This window comes from Eutrema salsugineum, unplaced genomic scaffold, assembly GCF_000478725.1.
Source record: "Eutrema salsugineum unplaced genomic scaffold, Eutsalg1_0 scaffold_11, whole genome shotgun sequence".
Lineage (NCBI taxonomy): Eukaryota > Viridiplantae > Streptophyta > Magnoliopsida > Brassicales > Brassicaceae > Eutrema > Eutrema salsugineum.
Window position 1 is genome coordinate 5,317,943 of NW_006256901.1, and position 25,987 is coordinate 5,343,929.

At 42.8% G+C, this 25,987-nt stretch overlaps 3 protein-coding genes and 2 non-coding genes across 5 annotated transcripts; 2 read left to right on the forward strand and 3 right to left on the reverse strand.

The window, feature by feature from the left end:
* Nucleotides 1–917: 917 nt before the first annotated feature.
* Nucleotides 918–1,023, forward strand: LOC112090053. Its single transcript, XR_002901412.1, has one exon. It is a non-coding gene; the product is annotated as a small nucleolar RNA R71 (small nucleolar RNA).
* A 6,594-nt stretch (nt 1,024–7,617) lies between these two features.
* Nucleotides 7,618–8,571, reverse strand: LOC112089752. Its single transcript, XM_024160506.1, has one exon. It carries the CDS (start codon nt 8,569–8,571, stop codon nt 7,618–7,620), a length of 954 nt encoding a protein of 317 aa, XP_024016274.1.
* Nucleotides 8,572–9,671: 1,100 nt separating this feature from the next.
* On the forward strand, nt 9,672–9,778 carry LOC112090088. Its single transcript, XR_002901446.1, has one exon. It is a non-coding gene; the product is annotated as a small nucleolar RNA R71 (small nucleolar RNA).
* An 8,187-nt stretch (nt 9,779–17,965) lies between these two features.
* LOC112089753 lies at nt 17,966–18,597 on the reverse strand. The gene is made up of 2 exons (XM_024160507.1): nt 18,202–18,597; nt 17,966–18,025 (listed from the first exon to the last, which is right to left on the reverse strand). Exons 1-2 carry the CDS (start codon nt 18,595–18,597, stop codon nt 17,966–17,968), a joined length of 456 nt encoding a protein of 151 aa, XP_024016275.1.
* Nucleotides 18,598–19,036: 439 nt separating this feature from the next.
* On the reverse strand, nt 19,037–19,720 carry LOC112089754. Its single transcript, XM_024160508.1, has 2 exons — nt 19,269–19,720; nt 19,037–19,115 (listed from the first exon to the last, which is right to left on the reverse strand). The coding sequence occupies exons 1-2, from the start codon at nt 19,718–19,720 to the stop codon at nt 19,037–19,039; spliced, it is 531 nt and encodes a 176-aa protein (XP_024016276.1).
* Between the last annotated feature and the right edge of the window lie 6,267 nt (nt 19,721–25,987).

Here is a 25,987-nt window from a genome sequence, read left to right on the forward strand (position 1 = left end):
AAAGTCCTTTATGAGAGGTTCTGGAATGACTCGGCTTCTCTCATTCTTGGTTTCAGAGTCTTTTATAAGAGGTTCAGGTGTCAATCTCTCCTTAGAGTCTGCGACAGGCTCTTCCTCCAAAACTGCTGTCATAGAATTGCAGAACTTCTTTGGATTATCTTCTACTCTCCCTGGTAAAACTCCTGGTTGTCTCCAAGAGATTCGAACTTCCCATTCAAATCAGTGTAGATACAATCGATTTTCACCCCCATTTCCCTGATCTCATTGCCTTGAGTAGTCTGCATCATAGTTTGTTCAAGCGTTTTACCTGATTACTTAGCTGGGAAAGGGTTGCTTCTAATGAGCTGGTCTGTGCTTGTTGAGGATTGAATGCTGGTCTTTGTTGGAAGTTTCCTCCTCCATAGTTTCCACCTTGAAACTTGTTTTGAAAACTCCTTTGTTGCTGTGGATAGGGCTGATTTTCGGCTCCTTGGTTTCTATATGAGAGATTGTTGAAGTTGGCACCAGAGTTCCTAAAGTTGTTGTTGAAAGCTGGACTAAATCGATTATGATATGCCTGGGCTCCCATAAAATTGATTTCTTCCTCTTGGTACATGCGATCTTCTTCATATCTTCCATCTTCCTCATTTCCTACAGCAATGTCACAAGCATGTATATTCTTGTTTTGAGACCTAAGAAGTTGACTTACCATGCTTTTTAGCTCAGCAATCTCCCTTGATTCATGGCTAGTGATAGTCTTCTTTGATCTGTCATACTCAAGGTTGTTGTTGCAGTTAGCTACAGCCAGATTTTCGATGAGTGCTCTCCCTTGTGGTATGGTTTTTGAACTGAAATCTCCATTGCTGGTAGTGTCAAGAGAAAGTTGATACTTCTGCTGAAGTCCTCCGTAGAAGGTGCTTAGCAGGTTTGCTCCAGAGAAACCATGATGAGGGCAGTCTCTCTTATACTGCTTGAATCGCTCCCAGGCTTCATAGAATGACTCTATTGGGCCTTGTTGGAAACTTTTTATCTTGTTTCTCAGCTGGTTCGATCTTGACTTGGTGTAGAAGTGGTTCAGGAAAGCCGAACTCGAAAAAGAGGTTTAGAATTGAAATTAGATTAAGAAGTCAAGTCAACAGTGACAGATCCCCGGCAACTGCGCCAAAAACATGATGTGAGTGCAGTGGGCAACACAAGTTTTACCCTAGACAAGATGCAAGTGCAAAGCAAACGCAGTAGTACTTAGGGATCGAATCCACAGAGATCTGTGTGTTGAGGACTTCTAACTTATGCTAAAAATAATCGTAAACTTAATCTAATAAAAAGGAGTTTTGGTTTGTCACTAAATCTAATTATGCAGAGAATTAAAAAGAGCTTTAAGTAAAAATCGGTTGAAAAAAACAGTAAGTAAAAAGCGCTGGGTTCAAGGTTCATCTTTAGGGTTCATGTTCTAAAACACAAGGAATTTAGGCAAGGATTTTCTATGACTCTGAAACTAGGATAGACACATGTAAGATTAGCCAACTCTCGTCACCCTAATCATCTAATCACTTGTTCATGGCAATTAACTCTTGCTCTCATGCCAGAACAAGATCATGCTTTGTAGATCGGAATCCATCTCTTCTTACGTATCCTTTGTAGGTAGCTTTCGTCTCCTACGACGGAGACGTCCATAAGATCCGGTTCAGCCAACCCAGATACAACACTCTCGTGGCTCGGATTAAACCTAGGATCGGATTCTGGGTGATCAATCCAGAATTACCGCTTTGAGAATTGGATGAATGCGAGAATCGTGTTAAAAATCGAAATCATTTTTCCTTAAAACCTAGATGTCATTCGAACATGGGATCCCTTTGGATTAACCTTTCACCCAACTAGGTGATTCACACTGGATGTACTCCTAGTTTTTACTGCAATAGAACAATGATGTAGTTGTAATATAAAGGATTCGGAATCCAGAGGACCAGTGTTACTCTATGACTTTGCGAGGATTGAATTAAAGCTAAGACGAAAGATGGTTTGTTTGTAACGTTAACGACAAGTAAAAACAAGCTAAAAACGATTTCAAATCAAATTTAGAACTAGCACTAGATCAAGGTAATTCGCAGGAGTTTCAGAGATGAGAATCAAATGACTATTCAGGGCACAACTTAAATGCAGGTCTCGAACTCAAACATAAAAGCTTATCGATCCACTGTCGTGATCTCGATAACTTTATCTAACAACCTAAATTCTAAATTGTCGTTTGAACCTAGAAAATTGCAGACAAGCATTAACGAGCAGGTTTGATATGTTCACGATTTGCCTTAATTTCAACTGTCGTTGGCTAAGAACAAATCGCTCACTAGTGTTTGTTCTAGCAACCTATTACACTTTTGATGAATAGATTAACCTATGAATGTAAATTGAATGGCCAGTTCAACTTAAGTGTTAAGTCTAACAAAGGTGAAGACAATCGATTTTAAACCCTATTTGCATTTAATTCTCTAACTCATGAAATCCTTTGAAAACCTTAATCTAGCTAAGAGATCTACTCATACATGGAGAAAAGAAACACAGCAACAGATGGAAAGGAATTCATGAATTAAAATCGCAGAAGAGATAATAGGGTTCAGAATTCTTCTCAAAGTGTAGCAGATTTCTTCTCCCAAAAGCTTACAAGTAAAAACTCTCTGGTTCAGAAAATTGTAAAAAGAAAGCGTGTAAAATCTGTAGAAAAACGTGATAATAAAAGGTAGGCGGCTCTGGATTTTTTATTCTCTTTCTACTCCTAAAATTATGTAAAAGTCGATTTCCTTATTTCTCTCCAGGCGGTTGGAGCAGGTGCTCCACGAAAGGGTGAAATCGGGAGCAGGTGCTCCCGACCAAGAATGATCCAACTTCGTGTAAATTGGCCTCTTTTGCTCAGCTTCAGCTCCTTTTGCACCAAAAACCCCAGCTGCTCCAAACCGTCGCCATAAGCCTCCTAGTTACCTGAAACGACTTGACAAAGACTCAAAAGACTCTAAAAAGATCAGTAAACACAAGTTATAATGAGTCAAAATCTCCACTTATCAACTCCCCCGGACTTAGATCTTTGTTTGTCCTCAAACAAACTCAAACTCAATTCCAAAAGAATGACGGGATAAAGGTGGGAACTCGCAAAACTCAAAAGAACGTAAACCTGACCAAGCCATGTGACAATCTGCTGCAAAATCAATCAAAAATCTAACCTCCATGTACTTCTCCGTAGACGCTGCAGCTTTACAGATTAGTCCCTCAATTTCATAACATCTTCCATGTCCCATCATTGCTGAGTCTCATCGATAAAACTAGTGCCAAGGACCTTCTAGACTCGTTCCCATACTTATACCTTAACAAATTGACCATACTACACAAGAGTATCTTTCCTCTCCCCCGAACTTATTCACTTTTCAAGCTGTTTCATTTTTTTTTCTTTCGGCACATATAACAAGGTTCTAAGACGCGAGTATTGATGGTGATTGCCACCGAATCCCCGGTTTGTCCCCTCATTATATATCAAAGGTGTAGGCGAATAATGGGGTCACAGGAAATTTTCCTACCCCTCGCTTCCATCTCTTGTGTGATCATTCCACTTTAGAAGTAAAATAATGGGATCCTTGGAAATTTCCCTAACCCCTTACTTCTAAAAGAAAATCATTTCAATCTTTTCTGCATTTTAATATTTTTTTTAGAAACAGCCTGAAGCAATGCTTAGAACATGAGAGAGGGATACCAAATCTATCACAGAGGTCTTTATTTGTCAGGTAAGAATGAGGAGTCAAGCCCTATGAGCACTAACCTGATCCATGAGGGAAAATGAAGAGCTGAGAAATTAGCTCAGGTTCAATGGACTAGTCAAGAATTTTGGGCTCCTCTAGTCTACTGCTTTGTCTTTGGATTTTCCATTAGTCTATCTAGATGATTCTGCAGCAATGATCACTGAAAGAAAACGGTCAAGATTCACAAATGGTCTGAAATCATCATAGAATTGGTCATTATTCCCACAAGTATTGACTTGTCTCATATAACCAAATGACTCAAAGAAACAAAGTGACTCAAAGAAAGTACTAAGAGAAAGAAATCAAAAGAAAAAAGTACAAGAGACACGACCCTCCCCCGGACTTACTTCACACCGTCCCCGGTGTGAAAATAAGCTAGAGAAGTGCCCAGAAAACTTACCTGGTTCGCACATGTAGAGAACCCTGGTGGAGCAGGTGCTCCGGAACAGAGCTGGGTGCTCCCTCGTCTTTTGTTCGTCTAGAGCAGGTGCTGGAGCAGGTGCTCCAGTTTCCCTTGGGTTGCTCCTTCGTCAATTTTTCGTCTGGAGCATCCTGTGGAGCAGGTGCCCCAACAGAGGTGGGGGTGCTCCTTCGTCATTTTTTTACGCTGTGAGCATCCAACCCAGCAGATGGAGCGGGTGCTACGGTTGGTTGCTCCTCTTTCTTCTTCTTGACATCCTTTCTTTCACGATGAAATCCTCCTACCTGTTTTTTTTGTTTTTTTTGTTTTTTTTTGGTCTTTTTTTTGGAAAACAAAGAACCTAAAAACAAAGTTAGTAGCTAAGAATTGAAAGACACCAAAGTAGAGACTCTTACCGGTGGGTTGCCTCCCACCAAGCGCTTGTTTTAAGTCATTAGCTTGACTTGGAAAGCTATTTAGGCTTGAGGAGGATCGCTTAAGGTGACTGATTCACCCTCTGCGATATTTGGACCAGCAAGGTATGGTTTCAACCTCTGTCCATTGACAACAAACTCGGCTCCTTTAGTGTCCAGCAACACTACAACTCCATATGGTCGAACCTCCTTGATGGTGAATGGTCCATATCATCTCGATCGCAGCTTGCCTGGAAACAATTTCAATATAGAGTTAAAGAGCAATACCTGATCGTTTGGTGCAAAGCTTCTGTTGAGGATCCTCTTGTCATGGAAAGCATTTTCCTCTCTTTGTAAATCTTCGAGTTTTCATAGGCCAGGTGCCTAATTTCCTCCAGCTCATGCAACTGCATTACTCTCCTCTCCTGAGCACTCTTTGCATCGAAATTCAGCAGCTTCACTGCCCAAGCAGCTTTGTACTCAAGCTCCACTGGAAGATGACATGCTTTTCCATACACCAAGTGGAATGGTGTAGTCCCCAAAGGTGTTTTGTAAGCTGTTCTGTATGGCCAAAGAGCATCATCAAGCTTCACTGCCCAATCCTTCCTTGTGGTGCTCACAGTCTTCTGCAGAATGTTCTTCATTTCCCTGCTGGAAACATCAACTTGCCCACTTGTCTGAGGATGGTATGGGGTCGCCACCTTATGCCTTACACCATTCTTCTTCAACAAGTTTTCAAAGACTTTGTTGATGAAGTGAGAGCCTCCATCGCTAATCACCACTCGCGGCACACCAAACCTGGGAAAAATGACAGATTTGAACATCTTTAAAACCACCTTTGCATCATTTGTGGGACTAGCCGGAGCTTCCACCCACTTTGACACATAGTCAACTGCCACCAGAATATACTCATTCCCATAAGATGATGGAAAAGGTCCCATGAAGTCTATACCCCACACATCGAAAATCTCCACTTCCAAGATGAAATTCTGAGGCATCTCATTCCTCCTGTTAATGTTTCCTTGTCTCTGACATGTGTCACACCTAGATATGAATCTTTGCGCATCTCGGAACATAGTAGGCCACCAATACCCAGCCTGCAGAATCTTTGACACTGTTTTAAAAGTAGCAAAGTGACCAGCATAAGGTGAACCATGGCAATGAAACAAGACCCCAGGTATCTCCTCATCAGCTACACATCTCCTGAAAATCCCATCAGAGCAATGCCTGTATAAGTAAGGCTCATCCCAAAAGTAGTGCCTCACTTCCTTCAGAAACTTCTTCTTCTTGTTTCCCACGAAATCTGCAGGTTCCTGCTCTCCAGCAAGGTAATTTGCAATCTCTCCAAACCATGGAAAACCAGAATGCCGATCTACATCAACTGAGTTGCAAAAACTCGTCACAGCAGGTGCTCCAGGTTGGAGCAGGTGCTCGTCGAACCCAGAAACATCTATGGCGTAAACTTGTTCATCAGGAAGGCTATCATCTAGTGGAATGTCATCATCAATCTTCAGCCTCGACAAGTGGTCTGCAACACCATTATCAATCCCTTTTTTGTCTTTGATCTCCAAATCAAACTCCTGCAGCAAGAGGATCCATCTAAGGAGCGTTGGCTTGGCATCTTTCTTCGTCAACAGATATTTCAGCGCTGCATGGTCTGTGTGAACAACAACTATCGACCCAACAAGGTAAGACCTGAACTTCTCAAAGGCATAAACCACTGCAAGAAGCTCCTTTTCACTTGTGGCATATCTGCACTGAGCTTCGTCAAGTGTTCGGCTGGCATAATAGATGACATGGAGCCTCTTTTCTTTCCTATGTCCCAGCACTGCTCCCACTGCATAATCACTAGCATCGATCATGACCTCAAAAGGCAGTTCCCAATCTGGTGGCTGGACAATAGGAGCGCGGACCAAAGCTCCTTTTATCGTGTGGAATGCCTCCAAGCATGCATCATCAAACTCAAATTTCACATCCTTGCACAGTAGCTGCGTCAGAGGTCTAGCAATCTTTGAAAAATATTTGATGAAGCGTCTGTAAAAACCAGCATGACCCAGAAAACTGCGAACGCCTTTGACTGTTGTTGGTGGCTGCAAACTCATCATCACCTCGATCTTTGCCCTGTCCACCTCGATCCCTTTCTCTGAGATTTTGTGTCCCAGTACAATCCCATCTCTCACCATGAAATGGCATTTCTCCCAGTTAAGCACCAGATGCTTCTCCTCACACCGCTGCAAGACCCTGCACAAATTAGACAAACAGACAGAAAAGGAGCTTCCATGGACAGAAAAATCGTCCATGAAAACTTCCATTATGTCTTCAATCATGTCAGTAAAAATCGACATCATGCAGCGTTGGAATGTTGCTGGAGCATTACACAAGCCAAATGGCATTCTGCGATACGCAAAGGTGCCATAAAGACATGTGAATGTCGTCTTCTCCTGGTCGTCCGGGTGGATTGGGATCTGAAAGAAACCTGAATAACCATCTAAGAAACAGTAGTAAGGATGGTTAGCTAAGCGCTCAAGCATCAGATCGATAAATGGTAAAGGAAAATGATCTTTGCGAGTTGCAGCATTCAATTTCCTGTAATCTATGCACATTCATGCCCAGTAACAGTTCTTGTTGGTATCAATTCATTCCTATCGTTTTTTATAACAGTGATGCCACCTTTCTTAGGAACTACATGAACCGGACTAACCCAATTACTATCTGAAATCGCATAGATCACACCAGCTTCTAGAAGTTTCATTATCTCTTTCTTAACAACATCTTGTAGATTCGGGTTTAACCTCCTCTGATGTTCTACAGAAGTCATCGATTCATCTTCTAGATGTATTCTATGCATGCAAAGATCTGGAGAAATCCCTGGAATGTCATCTAGTGAATATCCTAGAGCTTTCCTATACTTTCTGAGTTCACAAAGAAGCAAGGCAATCTCTACATTGTTCAATTCAGAGTTTGTCTAATTGGATCCTAGAAACGCGTAGCTGAGCCCCACAGGAAGGGGTTTGAGCTCAAGCTTCGGAGCTCTCAATTCGCTCTAAGGTCCATCAATCAAGCCGTCGGGAGCAGGTGCTCCAGGATTCGAAGCAGGTGCTCTGTCGGCTTTTTCTGCAGGTGAGCTCTCCTTGCCTTCTAAGCTCATGTACGCCACCAGCCTTTGCATCCTCGTTCTTGCATTCAGCATCCTTGCAAATCCATCAGCTTCCTCACTAAAATACCCATGTTCTCCTTCGGCTTTTGTGAGTGCAACTTCCAAAGGATCAATGGCTAAAACCTCTTCAGCAACCTCTTCAGCAATGCCTGAACCATCATTTATGACAAATGTCTGTCCGTCCAGCATTGGTTTCTTGAGGAGTTTATTCATCTCAAATCGCACCACCATATCTCCCAGCTGGAGATCTATCACTCCTCCTTTCACATCTATGATTGCACCACCTGTGCATAAGAAGGATCGACCGAATATCAAAGGATCCTTGGGTTCTTCATCAACCTCCAGAACCACAAAATCTGCTGGAATGAGTGTATCGCCTATCTGAACATCCAGATCCTCAAGTATACCAACAGGGAATTTGGTTGATCTATCAGCGAACACCAGCGAGATTTTCGTCGCTTTGAATCTGGTGTAACCCAATCGCTTGGCTACAGAATAAGGCATCAGATTCACACTTGAACCCAGATCGCAGAGAGACCTTGCAAACAGCACATTGCCAATCCTCACTGAGAGAACAAATCTTCCTGGATCACTTCTCTTCTTCAGCACTTTGTTCTGAAGAACAGCACTGCACTCCTTCGAAACCATCATGACACTCTCTTCCTCAACAGCTTTCCCAGACACTAACCCCTTCATGTATCTTTTAAGGGCTGGTATCATCTGAACAGCATCAGCTAGAGGGAGTTTCACTGTCAAATCCTTCAGCATCTCCCTGCACTTTGCCTCCTCTAAGTCCTTGCGGGACTTCTTTGGTGGAACTGGATAAGGTACCTTAGGCATGTAAACTCTTGCAGGAATGTTTGCTGGAGTAGGTGGCTGGAGCAGGTGCTCCGTCGTTGGCTCAGGGTGCTCCATCGTCAATTCTACGTCTGGAGCAGGTGCTCCCGATTTTCTCCTTCGTCTTTTTTACGTCATGAGCTGGTTCCTCTTCTTGGAGCAGGTGCTCCACGTCCTTTTCCTTCCTTTTTTCTGAGACAGAACTTGTTGATGCAGCATGCAGAGTCTTCCCACTTCTCAGCGCAATAGCATTCACAAACTCATTCCTGGGGTTTTCACCTTTTCCAGGAAGAGTTCCAGGTGATCTCTTTACAGCTTCTGCAGTCTGATCTACCTTAACATCCAGCTTCTTCACATGAGTCCACACAGCTTCATACTTGCCATTCAAATCATTGTACATGGTGTCCACTTTGGCATTAATCTCCATGAAGATTTTTGCTGATTAACAAGCAGCTGTTACATCAAGTTTTTTCAGATCATCCTGCGAGTTATTTGAGGAACTTGAAGAAGGCTGTAGACTTGTGAAAGTCAACTTCTGCTGACTTTCACCTTGAAACCGATTCTGATTGGTGATGAACTGTTTTCCTTGGAAGTTGCTGGAGAAGTTCTTCTGAAATCCTGACTGATTCTGCACTCCTTGTTGTGGATAGACCTGATCCTGAGGGTTCTCAACATTGTTGCTCTTGTAGGACAAATTCGGGTGGTTTCTGAAGTTGTTGAAGCTGCGATTCTGCACATACCCTTGTCCATTCACAAAGTTCACCTCCATCTGATCATCATTCTCTGCATCTACAAACTCTTGAGCAAGAGGTGCATCACTAACCTCATCAGCAAAATGCACAGATCTCTTGTTCTCTCTCAACAGCAGATTCACCTTTGCTGTAAGCTCATCAATCTTGCTCAACTCCACACTATGAACTGCTTTGCTAGACCTGTCATACTCTTGGGATTTGTTGTTGGAGCTTGCAGCTAAGTTCTCAATCAACTCATAAGCAGCTTCTTTGGACTTAGTCATGAAATCGCCATTGCTAGCTGCATTCAAAGCATTCCTGTAATCCCAGTTGACACCATCATAAAAGGTTGACAGAATCTGCTCATCAGAGAACCCATGGTGAGGCCACTCTCTTCGGTACTCCTTGTACCTTTCCCAAGCTTCGCAGAAAGCTTCACCAGGTTGCTGTTTAAATGACGAGATCTTGTTCGTCAGAGCTGCAGTTTTGGCCTTAGTGTAGAAATGGTCCAAAAATGCTGATCTGCACTCTTCCCATGTAGTCAATGACCCAGGTGGTAATGACTTCAGCCAGCGCAAAGCTTTGTCCGCAAGTGAGAATGGAAAAAGCTTGCACTTCAAAAAATCAGCTGGTATCCCATTTGATCCAGTCGTGCTGAAAATCTCCTCAAAATTCTCGATGTGGTCCATCAGAATCTCAGCAGGAAGCCCATGAAAGAGATGCTTCTTCACCAATGAGATCAGCTGAGATTTGATCTCAAAGTCTTGCCTCTGAATGGTTGGAGGAGCAATCGCAGCCCTGTTTTGATAGTAAGCATGCAGGCTGTCCTTGTCTCCAATAGCAGGCTGTGGCTGCTCCCTGTCTTGCTGCGCCTTTTGCAGCTGCTCCAATTGCTGTCGGAGCTGTTGCAGCTCGACAGCCATGTTGTCATTGTTGCCTTGATTGCCCATGTTGGCTTGAATAGGCCTTTGACGTCTGTTTTCTCTCTCAACTCTTGCTAGCTCGGTGTTCGACAAAGAAACAAGATCAGTGCAGTTGCTCCTTGTGGATATGTTTGACATACACTTGAAACACACGCAAACAAGAGAACAAGAGAAAAAATTAGGTTAGTCTTAGTCTGAATTTCAAACCAAAAATCAAAGGTAACGAATTGGTCCCCGGCAACGGCGCCAAAATTTGATTCACACTGGATCAACTCCTAGTTTCTACTGCAATAGAACAGTGATGTAGTTGTAATATAAAGGATTCGGAATCCAGAGGACCAGTGTTACTCTATGACTTTGCGAGGATTGAATTAAAGCTAAGACGAAAGATGGTTTGTTTGTAACGTTAACGACAAGTAAAAACAAGCTAAAAAAGATTTCAAATCAAATTTAGAACTAGCACTAGATCAAGGTAATTCGCAGGAGTTTCAGAGATGAGAATCAAATGACTATTCAGGGCACAACTTAAATGCAGGTCTCGAACTCAAACATAAAAGCTTATCGATCCACTGTCGTGATCTCGATAACTTTATCTAACAACCTAAATTCTAAATTGTCGTTTGAACCTAGAAAATGGCAGACAAGAATTAACGAGCAGGTTTGATATGTTCACGATTTGCCTTAACTTCAACTGTCGTTGGCTTAGGACAAATCGCTCACTAGTGTTTGTTCTAGAAACCTATTACTCTTTTGATGAATAGATTAACCTGTGAATGTAAATTGAATGGCCAGTTCAACCTAAGTGTTAAGTCTAACAAAGGTGAAGACAATCGATTTTAAACCCTATTTGCAATCAATTCTCTAACTCATGAAATCCTTTGAAAACCTTAATCTAGCTAAGAGATCTACTCAGATATGGAGGAAAGAAACACAGCAACAGATGGAAAGGAATTCATGAATTAAAATCGCAGAAGAGATAATAGGGTTCAGAATTCTTCTTAAAGTGTAGCAGATTTCTTCTCCCAAAAGCTTACAAGTAAAAACTCTCTGGTTCAGAAAATTGTAAAAAGAAAGCATGTAAAGTCTGTAGAAAAACGTGATAATAAAAGGTAGGCGGCTCTGGACTTTTTATTCTCTATCTCCTCCTAAAATTAGGTAAAAGTCGATTTCCTTATTTCTCTCCAAGCGGTTGGAGCAGATGCTCTACGAAAGGGTAAAATCGGGAGCAGGTGGTCCCGACCAAGAATGATCCAACTTCGTGTAAATTGGCCTCTTTTCCTCAGCTTCAGCTCCTTTTGCACCAAAAACCCCAGCTGCTCCAAACCGTCGCCATAAGCCTCCTAGTTACCTGAAACGACTTGACAGACTCAAAAGACTCTAAAAAGATCAGTAAACACAAGTTATAATGAGTCAAAATCTCCACTTATCACTAGGTGACTACTCAGACATGGCTTATTGAAGACAGTATGGCGATGAAAAGCTTCTACAGATGCATAAAAATAAAACTTATAACTATGATTGAGTTCTCTCTCAAAGAGTAGAAAGAGGCCCCCTTACAAAAGACCTAAAAATGAGTATTTATAGTGTTTCTCCAAGTCTTGGGCGTCTAGGTCTTGTAAAATGGGTGCAGGAAGTGTCTTGGGCCTAAGTTGGGCTCCTGAGGTTCGGACATAGGTCCACCAGGGGTGAAACCTCCTGAGCCGCGGTGGGAAGAAGGCTGGCCGCGGGTGAAAGCATCTGTGCTTGACTGCGCTTGTGTTGATCAGCCTTCAGTTCATTGATGATATCTTAAGATCTAACCGTTGGATAGGTTTGATTCCAAGTGTGTTGGAAAGCTGGTTGTCTCCTTTATAATGTCTCCAAATCTGGGGATGATCAGACAGTGAGAAGGTCTTCTTTGGTTGCCAAACTTCTGACGGCCTGAATTTATCCAAAATTGTACTTTCGCTCCAAAATGCACTCCAAAGTCCCAACTTTCCTGAAAAGCCTTTTAAAACTCCAAAACATGGAAAACACTTATAAAACCTTTAAAACTGAGTAAAAAAACCTGCATAAGATATTGAAAGTGATCCATAAAAGTGATCAAAATCAGGTGTTATCAGTAGACTAAGCCAATCTAGATGGTTTAAGACGTGGGGAGCTGTTCAAAAAGCTATATGAAACGGCGAGAACCAACATAGAAAAGAAGACCGAGGTCTACTAGAAGGCCGCTGACAAAGGCCGAAAAGACGTCTCATTTGAGCTAGGAGATTGGGTCTGGTTACACATGAGAACAGAGAGATTTCCAGGTCGGCATGCATCCAAACTTTCACCGCGAGGCGATGGCCCATTCGGCCTTTATTTACCCAGTGTGACCGCCGGTGCTGGTCAGAATGCTTTTAAGCCAGGATTACACCGAGTTTGATCTCCCAGGTGCCGATCCAGGTGTTGTGCTGAACGGTCTGGGGAGTTTCTACACCGGCCATCATATCCCCGGTGTTGTCCCCGGTGCTAAACCTAGACTCCTCAAGGATATGCACACAAGGCTCAAGCATCCCGAGGTGCTTCCCGGTGTAAAACCTTCACGTTTTGGGGTTAAGTCTCCACCGAGGTTCATTTGCCCAATGCTGTCCCTTGTGTTAAACTTTCCTAAAGAAACATTTCCTACACCGAGGTGCATATGGTCGATGCTGAGCTTGATGTGCCCCAGACCGGATTTAACTTGGTGCAGCATGTCTTTTTCTTCCCTTTGGCACCATTCCTTGGTCTTTAGACAACTCCTGAACACTTATAGACCTGAACACACTCAACAAACACATCAAAAACATCCTAAAAACATAAAAAGAAAGAAAAAAATATTAAAAAGAAGTATGTACAAGGAAAAGTTTGGGGTGTCTCCCAAGTGCACTTTGTTTAATGTCACTAACTTTGACTTTTCATACCCATTACTGGGTTTGGGGATCATCAAGAGAGATTGTGGTAGCTCTCTCTTTGATTTCACTTGCCAAATAGTGCTTGAGTCTTTGTCCATTCACCACAAGGCTGTTACCATTCTTTCGCTCAAGTTCAATGGTTCCATAGCTCCTCACTTGCAAGATCTTGAAGGTACCAGACAACCTTGACATTAACTTGCCTGGGAACAGCTTGAGCCTTGAGTTAAACAGCAACACAAGGTGTCCTTCTTTGAACTCCCTCTTTATGATCTTCTTGTCATGCAAAGTTTTGGTCGTCTCTTTGTAGATCTTTGAGCTATCATAAGGATTCAACCTGATCTCCTCTAGCTCATGGAGCTGTAAAAGCCTCTTTTCTTGAGCTGTCTTGCTGTCAAAGTTGAGAAACTTGACAGTCCAAAGAGTCTTATACTCCAACTCAACAGGTACGTGGCAGCTTTTCCCAAGCGTTTTCTGCTCGTTCTTACTGCCTACTTCTCTAAATGGGTCGAGGCCGACTCCTACGCAAGCATAACGGAAGCCCAGGTCGAACACTTACCAAGTGTGACCCCCTGTGCTGGTCAGAATGCTTTTAAGCCAGGATTACACCGAGTTTGATCTCCCAGGTGCCGATCCAGGTGTTGTGCTGCACGGTCTGGGGAGTTTCTACACCGGCAATCATATCCCCGGTGTTGTCCCCGGTGCTAAACCTAGACTCCTCAAGGATATGCACACAAGGCTCAAGCATCCCGAGGTGCTTCCCGGTGTAAAACCTTCACGTTTTGGGGTTAAGTCTCCACCGAGGTTCATTTGCCCAATGCTGTCCCTTGTGTTAAACTTTCCTAAAGAAACATTTCCCACACCGAGGTGCATATGGTCGATGCTGAGCTTGATGTGCCCCAGACCGAATTTAACTTGGTGCAGCATGTCTTTTCCTTCCATTTGGCACCATTCCTTGGTCTTTAGACAACTCCTGAACACTTATAGACCTGAACACACTCAACAAACACATCAAAAACATCCTAAAAACATAAAAAGAAAGAAAAAAATATTAAAAAGAAGTATGTACAAGGATAAGTTTGGGGTGTCTCCCAAGAGCACTTTGTTTAATGTCACTAACTTTGACTTTTCATACCCATTACTGGGTTTGGGTATCATCAAGAGAGATTGTGGTAGCTCTCTCTTTGATTTAACTTGCCAAATAGTGTTTGAGTGATATATTCATAAATTGCATCATTTAATGTACATATTCTAGTCCAAATCATGTCTCATTTGCATGCATTTTAGGTCTTTAGGCATTGTTTTAGGACTTAGGAGATTACATTAGGTCCAAGAGAGTTTTGCAAGTTTTGGAGTTTTAAACAGGTGCTTTTGGAGCCAATTTGGAGTGGAGGATGTGATTCAGATGAAGAAATGGAGTTGGAATGATCAAAAATGGTGAAAAGGAGCAATTTTGGGTTTCTCGGCAAAATGCTGTACTGAAGGTCGAAGATCCTCGGCCAAAAATCCTTCCCGCGGGTAGCTTTCTCGGCCAAAAACACGTGCCGCGGTTATGTTTCTCGGCCAAAAATCTCGAGTGCAGATACATCTCGGAAATCACGTTACCGGAAGGTTTTGCCGGCCGATTCAGCTGTCGGAGTCTTTATAAACGTTGGAGATAATTGAGTCAAGAGTTCAGAACAGTTGGAATCAAAGCGTTTGGACCACGGATCTGAAAGATATGATAATCGGAAGACAGACCTCTCTCGCATCTATTCCGGAGCAATCCGATACTCCTGAATGATCGCCTGTCCGGGGAACATTCCGGTCCGATTCAGTTGTCGGAGGCTTCATCAAAGATGGAGACAATCGGATCATGGTTATATAGCAAGTGGAATAATGGAATTCGGATGCGTGAGCAGAAAGTTGAGCTCGTCGGAAGAAACCCCTGTCTCGCTGCCGTCTTGGACCGACCCGATGAGCTCCTAAGAATGCGAAGGACGGCGCACTTCCAGGCCGATTCAATTTACGATGGTTCCAGAACGTCCAAGATCATTCAATTCGGATCTATGAGCAAGAAGTTAACGTTTCCGGAATGGACACATGTCTAGACGCCTCTCTCTGATCGTGTAAACGCACTGCGAAGATGAGCCCTCCAGGAAGCCTTCCACTTCCCAAGCGCCGATAGTTTCTTCACCAAAGATTGAGCTGAATGAGTTATCTTTCTCATGGAACTGGTTTTAGGACATTTGGAGTTATGAGCTGAAAGTTACACTGAACAGAAGAGAAGCTGGTCAATTCGGGTTTTAAGAGATGCGACTGTAAGCTAAGTGTTGTGTCCTACCTCGGCGTGAATACCTCGGCATGTATGCCGAGGAGGCATGTTTACGAAGCCTTGGGACTATACCTCGAGGTAGGACTTCGGTCTTTCAACACCAAGGCTCCCTTGATCACCAAAATGATCCCAAAACGACTAAGTGTTGAAGCAGACCTTGGTGTGAACCCTTCAGCATGCTATGCCGAGCTCCTATGTTACACAAACCTCGGGTACCAGGCCCCACGGCATGTATTCCGAGGTCCTCATCTCTCCAACCCAGATTACAAACAAATCCTCTTCACGTTTCAAAGCTTTAACCGGATCAAAGGCCAAGTCTCATGCATGTTCTTCAAGTGTTCATCAAAGTTTCAACCCAGCACATGACCCCCTGGTGTATGGCCCTCGCTGTGAGACTTCTTTAGATGGCGAGGGGTGGCTCCAGCAACCCAGAAAGGGCGGGTCAGTACCCAGTTTGTCCTGGGCTGACCCGGCCCACACCCTTTTATATAAATAGTTTTTAGAGACTAAAACCCTAGTTATCCATTATCTTATCCTTTATCTTAGTTTCTCTTTGGTTTCTCTTTCCTTATCTGTGTAAAACCGACGTGATTAAGAGATATCTAAGAGATTTCATTATCTTAAAGCTGTTTCTTATCATTTCATCATCTGATCTCAACTTCTAATCATGATTAACATCACCTCTTGCAAAGGAAATGGTGTGTTAATCATGATTAGTGAGTAGTTATTTTTTAAGCTTCTAGGTGTGTAGATTAGGGTGCTTAGATGATCGGTTTATGATGTTTAGGTTCTAGATCTTCATTTCCTTTCCTTAGTTAGCTGCTCTTAATGCTAGATCTTTGCACATCACTCTGATCTAGACTTTAGTCATTTCTCCACCCACAAGGTGTTTGATGAAATGTCTGAATGAGCTAAGCTAAGGGTTTATGCCTTTTTCATCATGGGAATGATTTGTTAAATGCATGAATGACATATTAGAACTGTTTCTTAATGCTCACTGATTCATATTTCACAAATGATGATTTGGTTGGAAAGTGGATTAGTGTAGAGATTAGTGCCTTCATGAGAGGATTAGTCTAGATTTGAGTTCTAAGTTAATTGGTTTTGAGATCATATGATTGCTTGTTGCTGCTTTCTGTATAAGATTCGGTCTCTTTGAAATAGAAACCGTTTGGTCATTATTAGACTTGATACTTTATGCTTGTTGATTGCTAGATCTTGCTTAAGGTGAATTAATCTTGATTAAGTGATTTACAAAGAGATTATTGTCATGGGAATGAATTAATCTGCTTTTGAAGTCTAGACTAAAGAGTAACTTGCATTGCATTATTGTTCTTAGCATCATGAATAAATCTCTAAAGCACCCTAATCAATGATCACATCTAGAGGTTTAGCTTTCTCTTTATTTTGAATTTGAGTCTTGATTTGTTGTCTTGTTGCTTGTTCTTGAATTACTGTTTGTTTTTGTTTGTTTTATGTTTTAGATCACCTTGTTACCAACTCATTTGCTTGTTAGACTTGAACTAAGATAGCTCCTCATAGTTCTAGTGTCTAGAATCTCTCCATTTGGATTGATACCTCAAGTGCTACAATGACATGAGTAGTTGAGGAATTGATCAAGGATTGAAAAATTCCTGCTATCATTGAGCCTTTGTCCATTCACCACAAGGCTGTTACCATTCTTTCCCTCAAGTTCAATGGTTCCATAGCTCCTCACTTGCAAGTTCTTGAAGGTACCAGACAACCTTGACATTAACTTGCATGGGAACAGCTTGAGCCTTGAGTTAAACAGCAACACAAGGTCTCCTTCTTTGAACTCCATCTTCATGATCTTCTTGTCATGCAAAGTTTTGGTCGTCTCTTTGTAGATCTTTGAGCTCTCATAAGCATTCAACCTGATCTCCTCTAGCTCATGGAGCTGTAAAAGCCTCTTTTCTTGAGCTGTCTTGCTGTCAAAGTTGAGAAACTTGACAGTCCAAAGAGCCTTATACTCCAACTCAACAGGTACGTGGCAGCTTTTCCCAAGCATTATCTGCTCGTTCTTACTGCTTACTTCTCAAAATGGGTCGAGGCCGACTCCTACGCAAGCATAACGGAAGCCCAGGTCGAACACTTACCTAGTGTGACCCCCGGTGCTGGTCAGAATGCTTTTATGCCAGGATTACACCGAGTTTGATCTCCTAGGTGCCGATCCAGGTGTTGTGCTGTGCGGTCTGGGGAGTTTCTACACCGGCCATCATATCCCCGGTGTTGTCCCCGGTGCTAAACCTAGACGCCTCAAGGATATGCACACAAGGCTCAAGCATCCCGAGGTGCTTCCCGGTGTAAAACCTTCACGTTTTGGGGTTAAGTCTCCACCGAGGTTCATTTGCCCAATGCTGTCCCTTGTGTTAAACTTTCCTAAAGAAACATTTCCCACACCGAGGTGCATATGGTCGATGCTGAGCTTGATGTGCCCCAGACCGAATTTAACTTGGTGCAGCATGTCTTTTCCTTCCCTTTGGCACCATTCCTTGGTCTTTAGACAACTCCTGAACACTTATAGACCTGAACACACTCAACAAACACATCAAAAACATCCTAAAAACATAAAAAGAAAGAAAAAAATATTAAAAAGAAGTATGCACAAGGATAAGTTTGGGGTGTCTCCCAAGAGCACTTTGTTTAATGTCACTAACTTTGACTTTTCATACCCATTACTGGGTTTGGGTATCATCAAGAGAGATTGTGGTAGCTCTCTCTTTGATTTCACTTGCCAAATAGTGTTTGAGCCTTTGTCCATTCACCACAAGGCTGTTACCATTCTTTCCCTCAAGTTCAATGGTTCCATAGCTCCTCACTTGCAAGTTCTTGAAGGTACCAGACAACCTTGACATTAACTTGCATGGGAACAGCTTGAGCCTTGAGTTAAACAGCAACACAAGGTCTCCTTCTTTGAACTCCCTCTTCATGACCTTCTTGTCATGCAAAGTTTTGGTCGTCTCTTTGTAGATCTTTGAGCTCTCATAAGCATTCAACCTGATCTCCTCTAGCTCATGGAGCTGTAAAAGCCTCTTTTCTTGAGCTGTCTTGCTGTCAAAGTTGAGAAACTTGACAGTCCAAAGAGCCTTATACTCCAACTCAACAGGTACGTGGCAGCTTTTCCCAAGCATTATCTGCTCGTTCTTACTGCTTACTTCTCAAAATGGGTCGAGGCCGACTCCTACGCAAGCATAACGGAAGCCCAGGTCGAACACTTACCTAGTGTGACCCCCGGTGCTGGTCAGAATGCTTTTATGCCAGGATTACACCGAGTTTGATCTCCTAGGTGCCGATCCAGGTGTTGTGCTGCGCGGTCTGGGGAGTTTCTACACCGGCCATCATATCCCCGGTGTTGTCCCCGGTGCTAAACCTAGACGCCTCAAGGATATGCACACAAGGCTCAAGCATCCCGAGGTGCTTCCCGGTGTAAAACCTTCACGTTTTGGGGTTAAGTCTCCACCGAGGTTCATTTGCCCAATGCTGTCCCTTGTGTTAAACTTTCCTAAAGAAACATTTCCCACACCGAGGTGCATATGGTCGATGCTGAGCTTGATGTGCCCCAGACCGAATTTAACTTGGTGCAGCATGTCTTTTCCTTCCCTTTGGCACCATTCCTTGGTCTTTAGACAACTCCTGAACACTTATAGACCTGAACACACTCAACAAACACATCAAAAACATCCTAAAAACATAAAAAGAAAGAAAAAAATATTAAAAAGAAGTATGCACAAGGATAAGTTTGGGGTGTCTCCCAAGAGCACTTTGTTTAATATCACTAACTTTGACTTTTCATACCCATTACTGGGTTTGGGTATCATCAAGAGAGATTGTGGTAGCTCTCTCTTTGATTTCACTTGCCAAATAGTGTTTGAGCCTTTGTCCATTCACCACAAGGCTGTTACCATTCTTTCCCTCAAGTTCAATGGTTCCATAGCTCCTCACTTGCAAGTTCTTGAAGGTACCAGACAACCTTGACATTAACTTGCATGGGAACAGCTTGAGCCTTGAGTTAAACAGCAACACAAGGTCTCCTTCTTTGAACTCCCTCTTCATGACCTTCTTGTCATGCAAAGTTTTGGTCGTCTCTTTGTAGATCTTTGAGCTCTCATAAGCATTCAACCTGATCTCCTCTAGCTCATGGAGCTGTAAAAGCCTCTTTTCTTGAGCTGTCTTGCTGTCAAAGTTGAGAAACTTGACAGTCCAAAGAGCCTTATACTCCAACTCAACAGGTACGTGGCAGCTTTTCCCAAGCATTATCTGCTCGTTCTTACTGCTTACTTCTCAAAATGGGTCGAGGCCGACTCCTACGCAAGCATAACGGAAGCCCAGGTCGAACACTTACCTAGTGTGACCCCCGGTGCTGGTCAGAATGATTTTATGCCAGGATTACACCGAGTTTGATCTCCTAGGTGCCGATCCAGGTGTTGTGCTGCACGGTCTGGGGAGTTTCTACACCAGCCATCATATCCCCGGTGTTGTCCCCGGTGCTAAACCTAGACGCCTCAAGGATATGCACACAAGGCTCAAGCATCCCGAGGTGCTTCCCGGTGTAAAACCTTCACGTTTTGGGGTTAAGTCTCCACCGAGGTTCATTTTCCCAATGCTGTCCCTTGTGTTAAACTTTCCTAAAGAAACATTTCCCACACCGAGGTGCATATGGTCGATGCTGAGCTTGATGTGCCCCAGACCGAATTTAACTTGGTGCAACATGTCTTTTCCTTCCCTTTGGCACCATTCCTTGGTCTCTAGACAACTCCTGAACACTTATAGACCTGAACACACTCAACAAACACATCAAAAACATCCTAAAAACATAAAAAGAAAGAAAAAAATATTAAAAAGAAGTATGTACAAGGATAAGTTTGGGGTGTCTCCCAAGAGCACTTTGTTTAATGTCACTAACTTTCACTTTTCATACCCATTACTGGGTTTGGGTATCATCAAGACAGATTGTGGTAGCTCTCTCTTTGATTTCACTTGCCAAATAGTGCTTGAGCCTTTGTTCATTCACCTCAAGGCTGTTACCATTCTTTCCCTCAAGTTCAATGATTCCATAGCTCCTCACTTGCAAGTTCTTGAAGGTACCAGACAACCTTGACATTAACTTGCCTGGGAACAGCTTGAGCCTTTAGTTAAACAGCAACACAAGGTCTCCTTCTTTGAACTCCCTCTTCATGATCTTCTTGTCATGCAAGGTTTTGGTCGTCTCTTTGTAGATCTTTGAGCTCTCATAAGCATTCAACCTGATCTCCTCTAGCTCATGGAGCTGTAAAAGCCTCTTTTCTTGAGCTGTCTTACTGTCAAAGTTGAGAAACTTGACAGTCCAAAGAGCCTTATACTCCAACTCAACAGGTATGTGGCAGCTTTTCCCAAGCGTTTTCTGCTCGTTCTTACTGCCTACTTCTCAAAATGGGTCGAGGCCGACTCCTACGCAAGCATAACGGAAGCCCAGGTCGAACACTTCGTCTGGAAGAACATAATTTGTCGACACAGAGTTCCCTACGAGATTGTCACTGACAATGGATCTCAACTCATCTCAACTCGCTTTGAAGCTTTCTGCGAGAAGTGGAAAATTTGCCTTAGTAATTCCAGGCCGAGGTATCCTCAAGGGAACAGACAGGCTGAAGCAGCTAATAAAACGATCTTAGATGGGTTAAAAATGAGACTAGACGCTAAGAAAGGACGATGGGCAGACGAACTGGAAGAAATCCTTTGGTCAAATCGAACAACTCCACGCCGAGCCAACGAAGAAACCCCATTCGCCCGCGTCTATGGAACAGAATGTGTGATCCCTCCCAAGGAAGATTTCTCTGGAATCCGACAAAGACTTTTGCCCGGACAAGAGGGTTTGAATCACCTGATGATGTTGGACGAGCTCGATTTAGTCAACGAGAGGCGCGACCAAGCCTTAATCCAAGTCCAGAACTATCAACAAGCAACGGCGAGATATTACAACAAAAATGTCTGAAGCCGATGATTTCAAGAAGGGGAGCTCTTCCTTAGAAAGGTATTCCAAAACACTGTCGAGAGGAATGCAGGGAAGCTTGGAGCAAATTGGGAAGGCCCCTACAACATCACGAGAGTGGTTTGTCCATGAGTCTATAAACTCGCAAGGACGACTGACAAAGCAATTCCGAGATCGTGGAACGCCATGCACCTGAAGAAGTATTATCACTAAGGATACACCACGACCAACATGAACTACGGGACGACTTGATCCCTGCAAAGGGTACGTAGGCAGCCCGTCCTCGGACGGATTCTCCTGTCCCTCCTCTTAAAAAGGGGGGGAGTGGGTACATATACATTTATACTTACCCCATTTGTTAAATTTTTAGCTCGTCAAGTCAACTATCTCTAGGTTTATTTTCACTTCGGCTAGTCTTTCATTCACTATTTTCACTTTTGCTAGTCTCTTATTCACTTGTTTTACGTTGGCTAGACTTTCACTTGTCTTACAAATTGCTTTATTGATCTCGCATTGCTTCGGCAAAATTCTTGCTTGTTACCATTTCACTTTGGTATCCAAACACCGAACACCTCATCTCGATGCGGGCCACAACGAGACAACAAACACAAAGTTCTCTAAACAGACTTTTACTACTTTTCCTAGGACGAGGGTGAAAGTTACATCCTCTATGGATAAAATTAAGCGTGCTATACAAATTTCAGACCAAAGCCGTATCGGTTGCCACAGCTCACTATTGCACACGAGATTTTAAGTCGAGACTACATCGCTTTCTCCAAAACCGAAGTGAACTCTTAAAACCTGACCAAACACACTTCTCTCTCGGGAACGCCGATCTATAGTCGTACTCTGACACTATCGGCTTGGACTTTAACCTCGGCAATGAGAAATTCAACTCTAACACCTCGGTAAGCAAAAACCGGCCCAAGTTAAACACCTCGGCAACAAAGCCTAACCCTTCTCATGAACAATCAGTCTATCCGAAGGCCATAATATATGTCCCCTGCTTGAAAAAACGCTTCGGCATTAACCGAAATGAACTCTCAAAACCCGGCCAAACACATTCGATAGCTCGGAAACATTGGTCCTTAGTTGAAAGAAAACAACCAAACCTTATTCTCATCTCGTCGACAGAGAATCCCGGTTAACACCTCGTCATACTTTATTACATATGTCTTAAACGCCTCAATAAAAACAGTCAATATCACATGAATATCAGTCCTCCTCGCAAAAAAGGAAGTAGGATAATCAAGTTGTAGCAACTACAAAATTATCGAAGACCAAAGATGATTCTACGCTCCGGAAAAAGCATACTTACCAGCTCGGACACGTTACACATCAAAACTAAAAAAAAAAATTCGTTTAATCCTTATCTCGTCATTAAAGAATCTTAACCTAAAACAGCTCGTCACTTAGTGACGACGCCTCATCACTATTTCTCGAAACAGCTCGGCAGAAACCGAAAGACCATCCAAACACGAGATATATAAGTAAAACTATTATAAGATAAGTCTCTCAAGAGTTCAGCAAACAAAAGAAGGTGGATAAAGCCGTCCAGGCACAAGGTTCAGAAACAGAAACAAACAAGCCAATAAGTATGGATAAAGCCATCCAGGCACCAAAAAAAAATATGATTCAGTACATGAGCGAGAACACAAAAACTATCCCTCTCGGTGCGGGTCGGAGACACCCTCAGCTGCGAGATCACTATCCCTCGAGGTGTTGATGTTGGAACCTGTCAGATCCATGACTCCAATCGAAGTAGCAGTAACCTTCAGCGGCTCGTTTCCTAGACGAGGGTCAACAGAATCCGCGGAAACCGGCAAATTGACTAACTTCTCCCTTAGGCTCCAATTAGCTCGGCTTCCCAGCTCTTCAATTTCTCATCTTCGGCGTCGAGACTGGCATCTGGTTTCTGGAGATCGCCGATGCGCACGAGATTTCTCCTGATTTGGCCGAGGTTATTTTCATCTCTTTTTGCCTTCTCCAGCTCTACCATTTTCTTCTCAATCTCAGATAGTCACGCCTGGAACTTAGCCGCAACCTCACGTCTGGCCTCCTTTCGGGCAATCTTTACTTGTGACTCAAGGAGAAAGTCTCTCGCCGTGTTATGCCTCTTCAAGGAAGCAATTTTTCTGTTCTTCCTTACCTGCGATTCCTCATAACGGGTGACCATCTTGTCACAGTTTGCCTTCAAGACTTTTTTCTCTTCCTCGAGTGCATCGATCCGGGCTAACGCTTTTGCCTTCAAAGTCGCGGCGTCACGTCTAGCCTTTTCAAGGTGACGCTCGTCGTTAAGCGCGTCGTGATATATTCATAATTTTCATTACTTAGGATTGCATTTTTGGTCCAAATATTGAGTCTCATGCATACATTTAGGTAGTTTTCAATGCTTTTGTCCTGATAGTTGGTTTAGGATAGGAAATGCATTAGGTCCTATAGAATCTTGCATTTTGGAGTGTTTACAGGTCATTTGGAGCAAAAAGGGAGCATTTGGGACAGATGCCGTGGAGAGACCCTCGTGTGAATGCATCAGAACCGGACAAGTGTATAGAAGCCGACAATCCCTCTACTTCATCACCTGAAACGGAGCACTGGCATTGCGATCCAGCCTTTGATGCCTTCATCAAGATTCAATAGGTATGAGTCTAGTTTCCGGAACGCCTGAGATTGTCCAATTTGTAGCTGTGTGGTGAAAGTTATGGCGATCAGAAGGAACACATGTCTCGCAGCCGCTAAAGGACCAAAACGACGTCTGCTGGACTCGGACCCTTCATCAAAGTTGTAGCTGACGGAGCCATCTGGCTTTTGGAGTTAACATACCGAGTTTCGGACCACTGAGCTAGACTTTATGAAGGTTTTGGTTCAAGCGGCATGCATTCTTATCGACCAGAGTGTACCTCGACAGTTCAGTCAATATTTTCAACCTGGAGCGCCGAAATATTATCGACCAGAATGTCGAGGTGAAGCATGTCGATATATTCTCAGCCAGTCTTGCCGAAATAATGTCGACCAAACTATCGACCAGGTGTTTGGTCGATATTTTTGTTAAGAGAAGCTTTGTGGCCTATCGACCAGAATATTGCCATGGAGCACGTCGATAGGACCTTGTTCCAGTCTGAGTTTTTGAGTCTTTTTGGGCCAATATCCTGCTTGTTAAGGGTTGGCCCATTAAGAAAACCCTTAGTATAAATAGTTTTGAGACATTAATGATGAGGTGAAGATTTATTCCCTTTGTTTTCTTTGCCTCTTTTGTGAAAGACCTAAACTTTGTAAGAGAGATCTTCATTTTCTGGGTTTGAATCAAGAGAGTACTTTGTGTTTAAAGCTTCAATCCATCTTATCTATCTTCTAAATCTTCATTTCTAATCTCTAATCATGCTTAACTACTCTACTTGCAAAGGTTTAAGGGAGTTAAGTATGATTAGTGAGTAGTCTCTCTTTAAGCTTCTAGGTGTGTAGATTTAGGATGCTTAGATGTAGATTAATGGTTTATGCATTAATGCCATGATGATGTTTGTTAATTGCATAAATAACATATTAGAGTTGATTCTTAATGCTTACTAGTTCATATTTCACAAATGAGAATTTGGTTTGAAAATGGATTAGTATAGAGATTAATATCATCATGAGAAGATTAATCTAGCTTTGAACTCTAAGTTAATTGGGTTAGATATCATGTGATTGCTTGCTATGTCTTTCTGTTAAAAATTCAGTCTTTCTTTGTTAGAGATTGTTTGGTCACTTATTAGGCTTGGGAACATTATGCTTGTTGATTGCTTGGTTATCTCTAATGGTTGTTAGACTTGATTAAGTGATTTGCAAAGGGATTTCTGTCATGAGAGTGGATTAATCTGACCATGAAGCCTAGACTAAAGAGTTGCAAGTGCTGCATTGTTGTTTACCCTAATCAATGACCACACCTAGAGGCTTAGTCTTCTCGTCTTGTTTACCATCTATCATTTGCTTCTTGTTTTAATAATTGCTAGTTTGTTAATCTTGTTTAGTTTCCTTTTAATCACCTGTTTGAATCAAACCCCTAATTGTTTGCTTGAATTAAGTAACAGATCATATAGTCTAGTGTCTAGCTTCCACATTCTTGGATTGACACCCCTTATACTACTTTGACAAGGGGATTGATAGCCCTCAAGAGCCTGAAAATTCCTGTCTATCAATTGGCGCCGTTGCCAAATTGTGGATTGTTCTTTGATCTGTTCTTGAGATCAAGTTTTTACCTTTTCGTTTTACTGATTACTTTTCAAGTTCTGTCTTTGTTTTCAGGTTTATGATCACAAGAAGCCAAGCAAAAAGACAAAGAGAAAGAGCAGTTCACTTGGAAAGGTTAGGAATGATGGATCAGCAAGTTGGGAATGAGCATCAGGCTCAAGAAGCTGATCACGGTCAAAGAGCTGGTAATGGGATTGGAATTCAAGTTCAAAAGGCTCAGGTCCATCAAAGACACGCTCAGGATAACCAGAACCAAGACTGACCTCAAGTTAACCAGCCACAACCCTTCCCCAACCCACCTATGCGTCATCAGCCTCCACCAGTCTTTG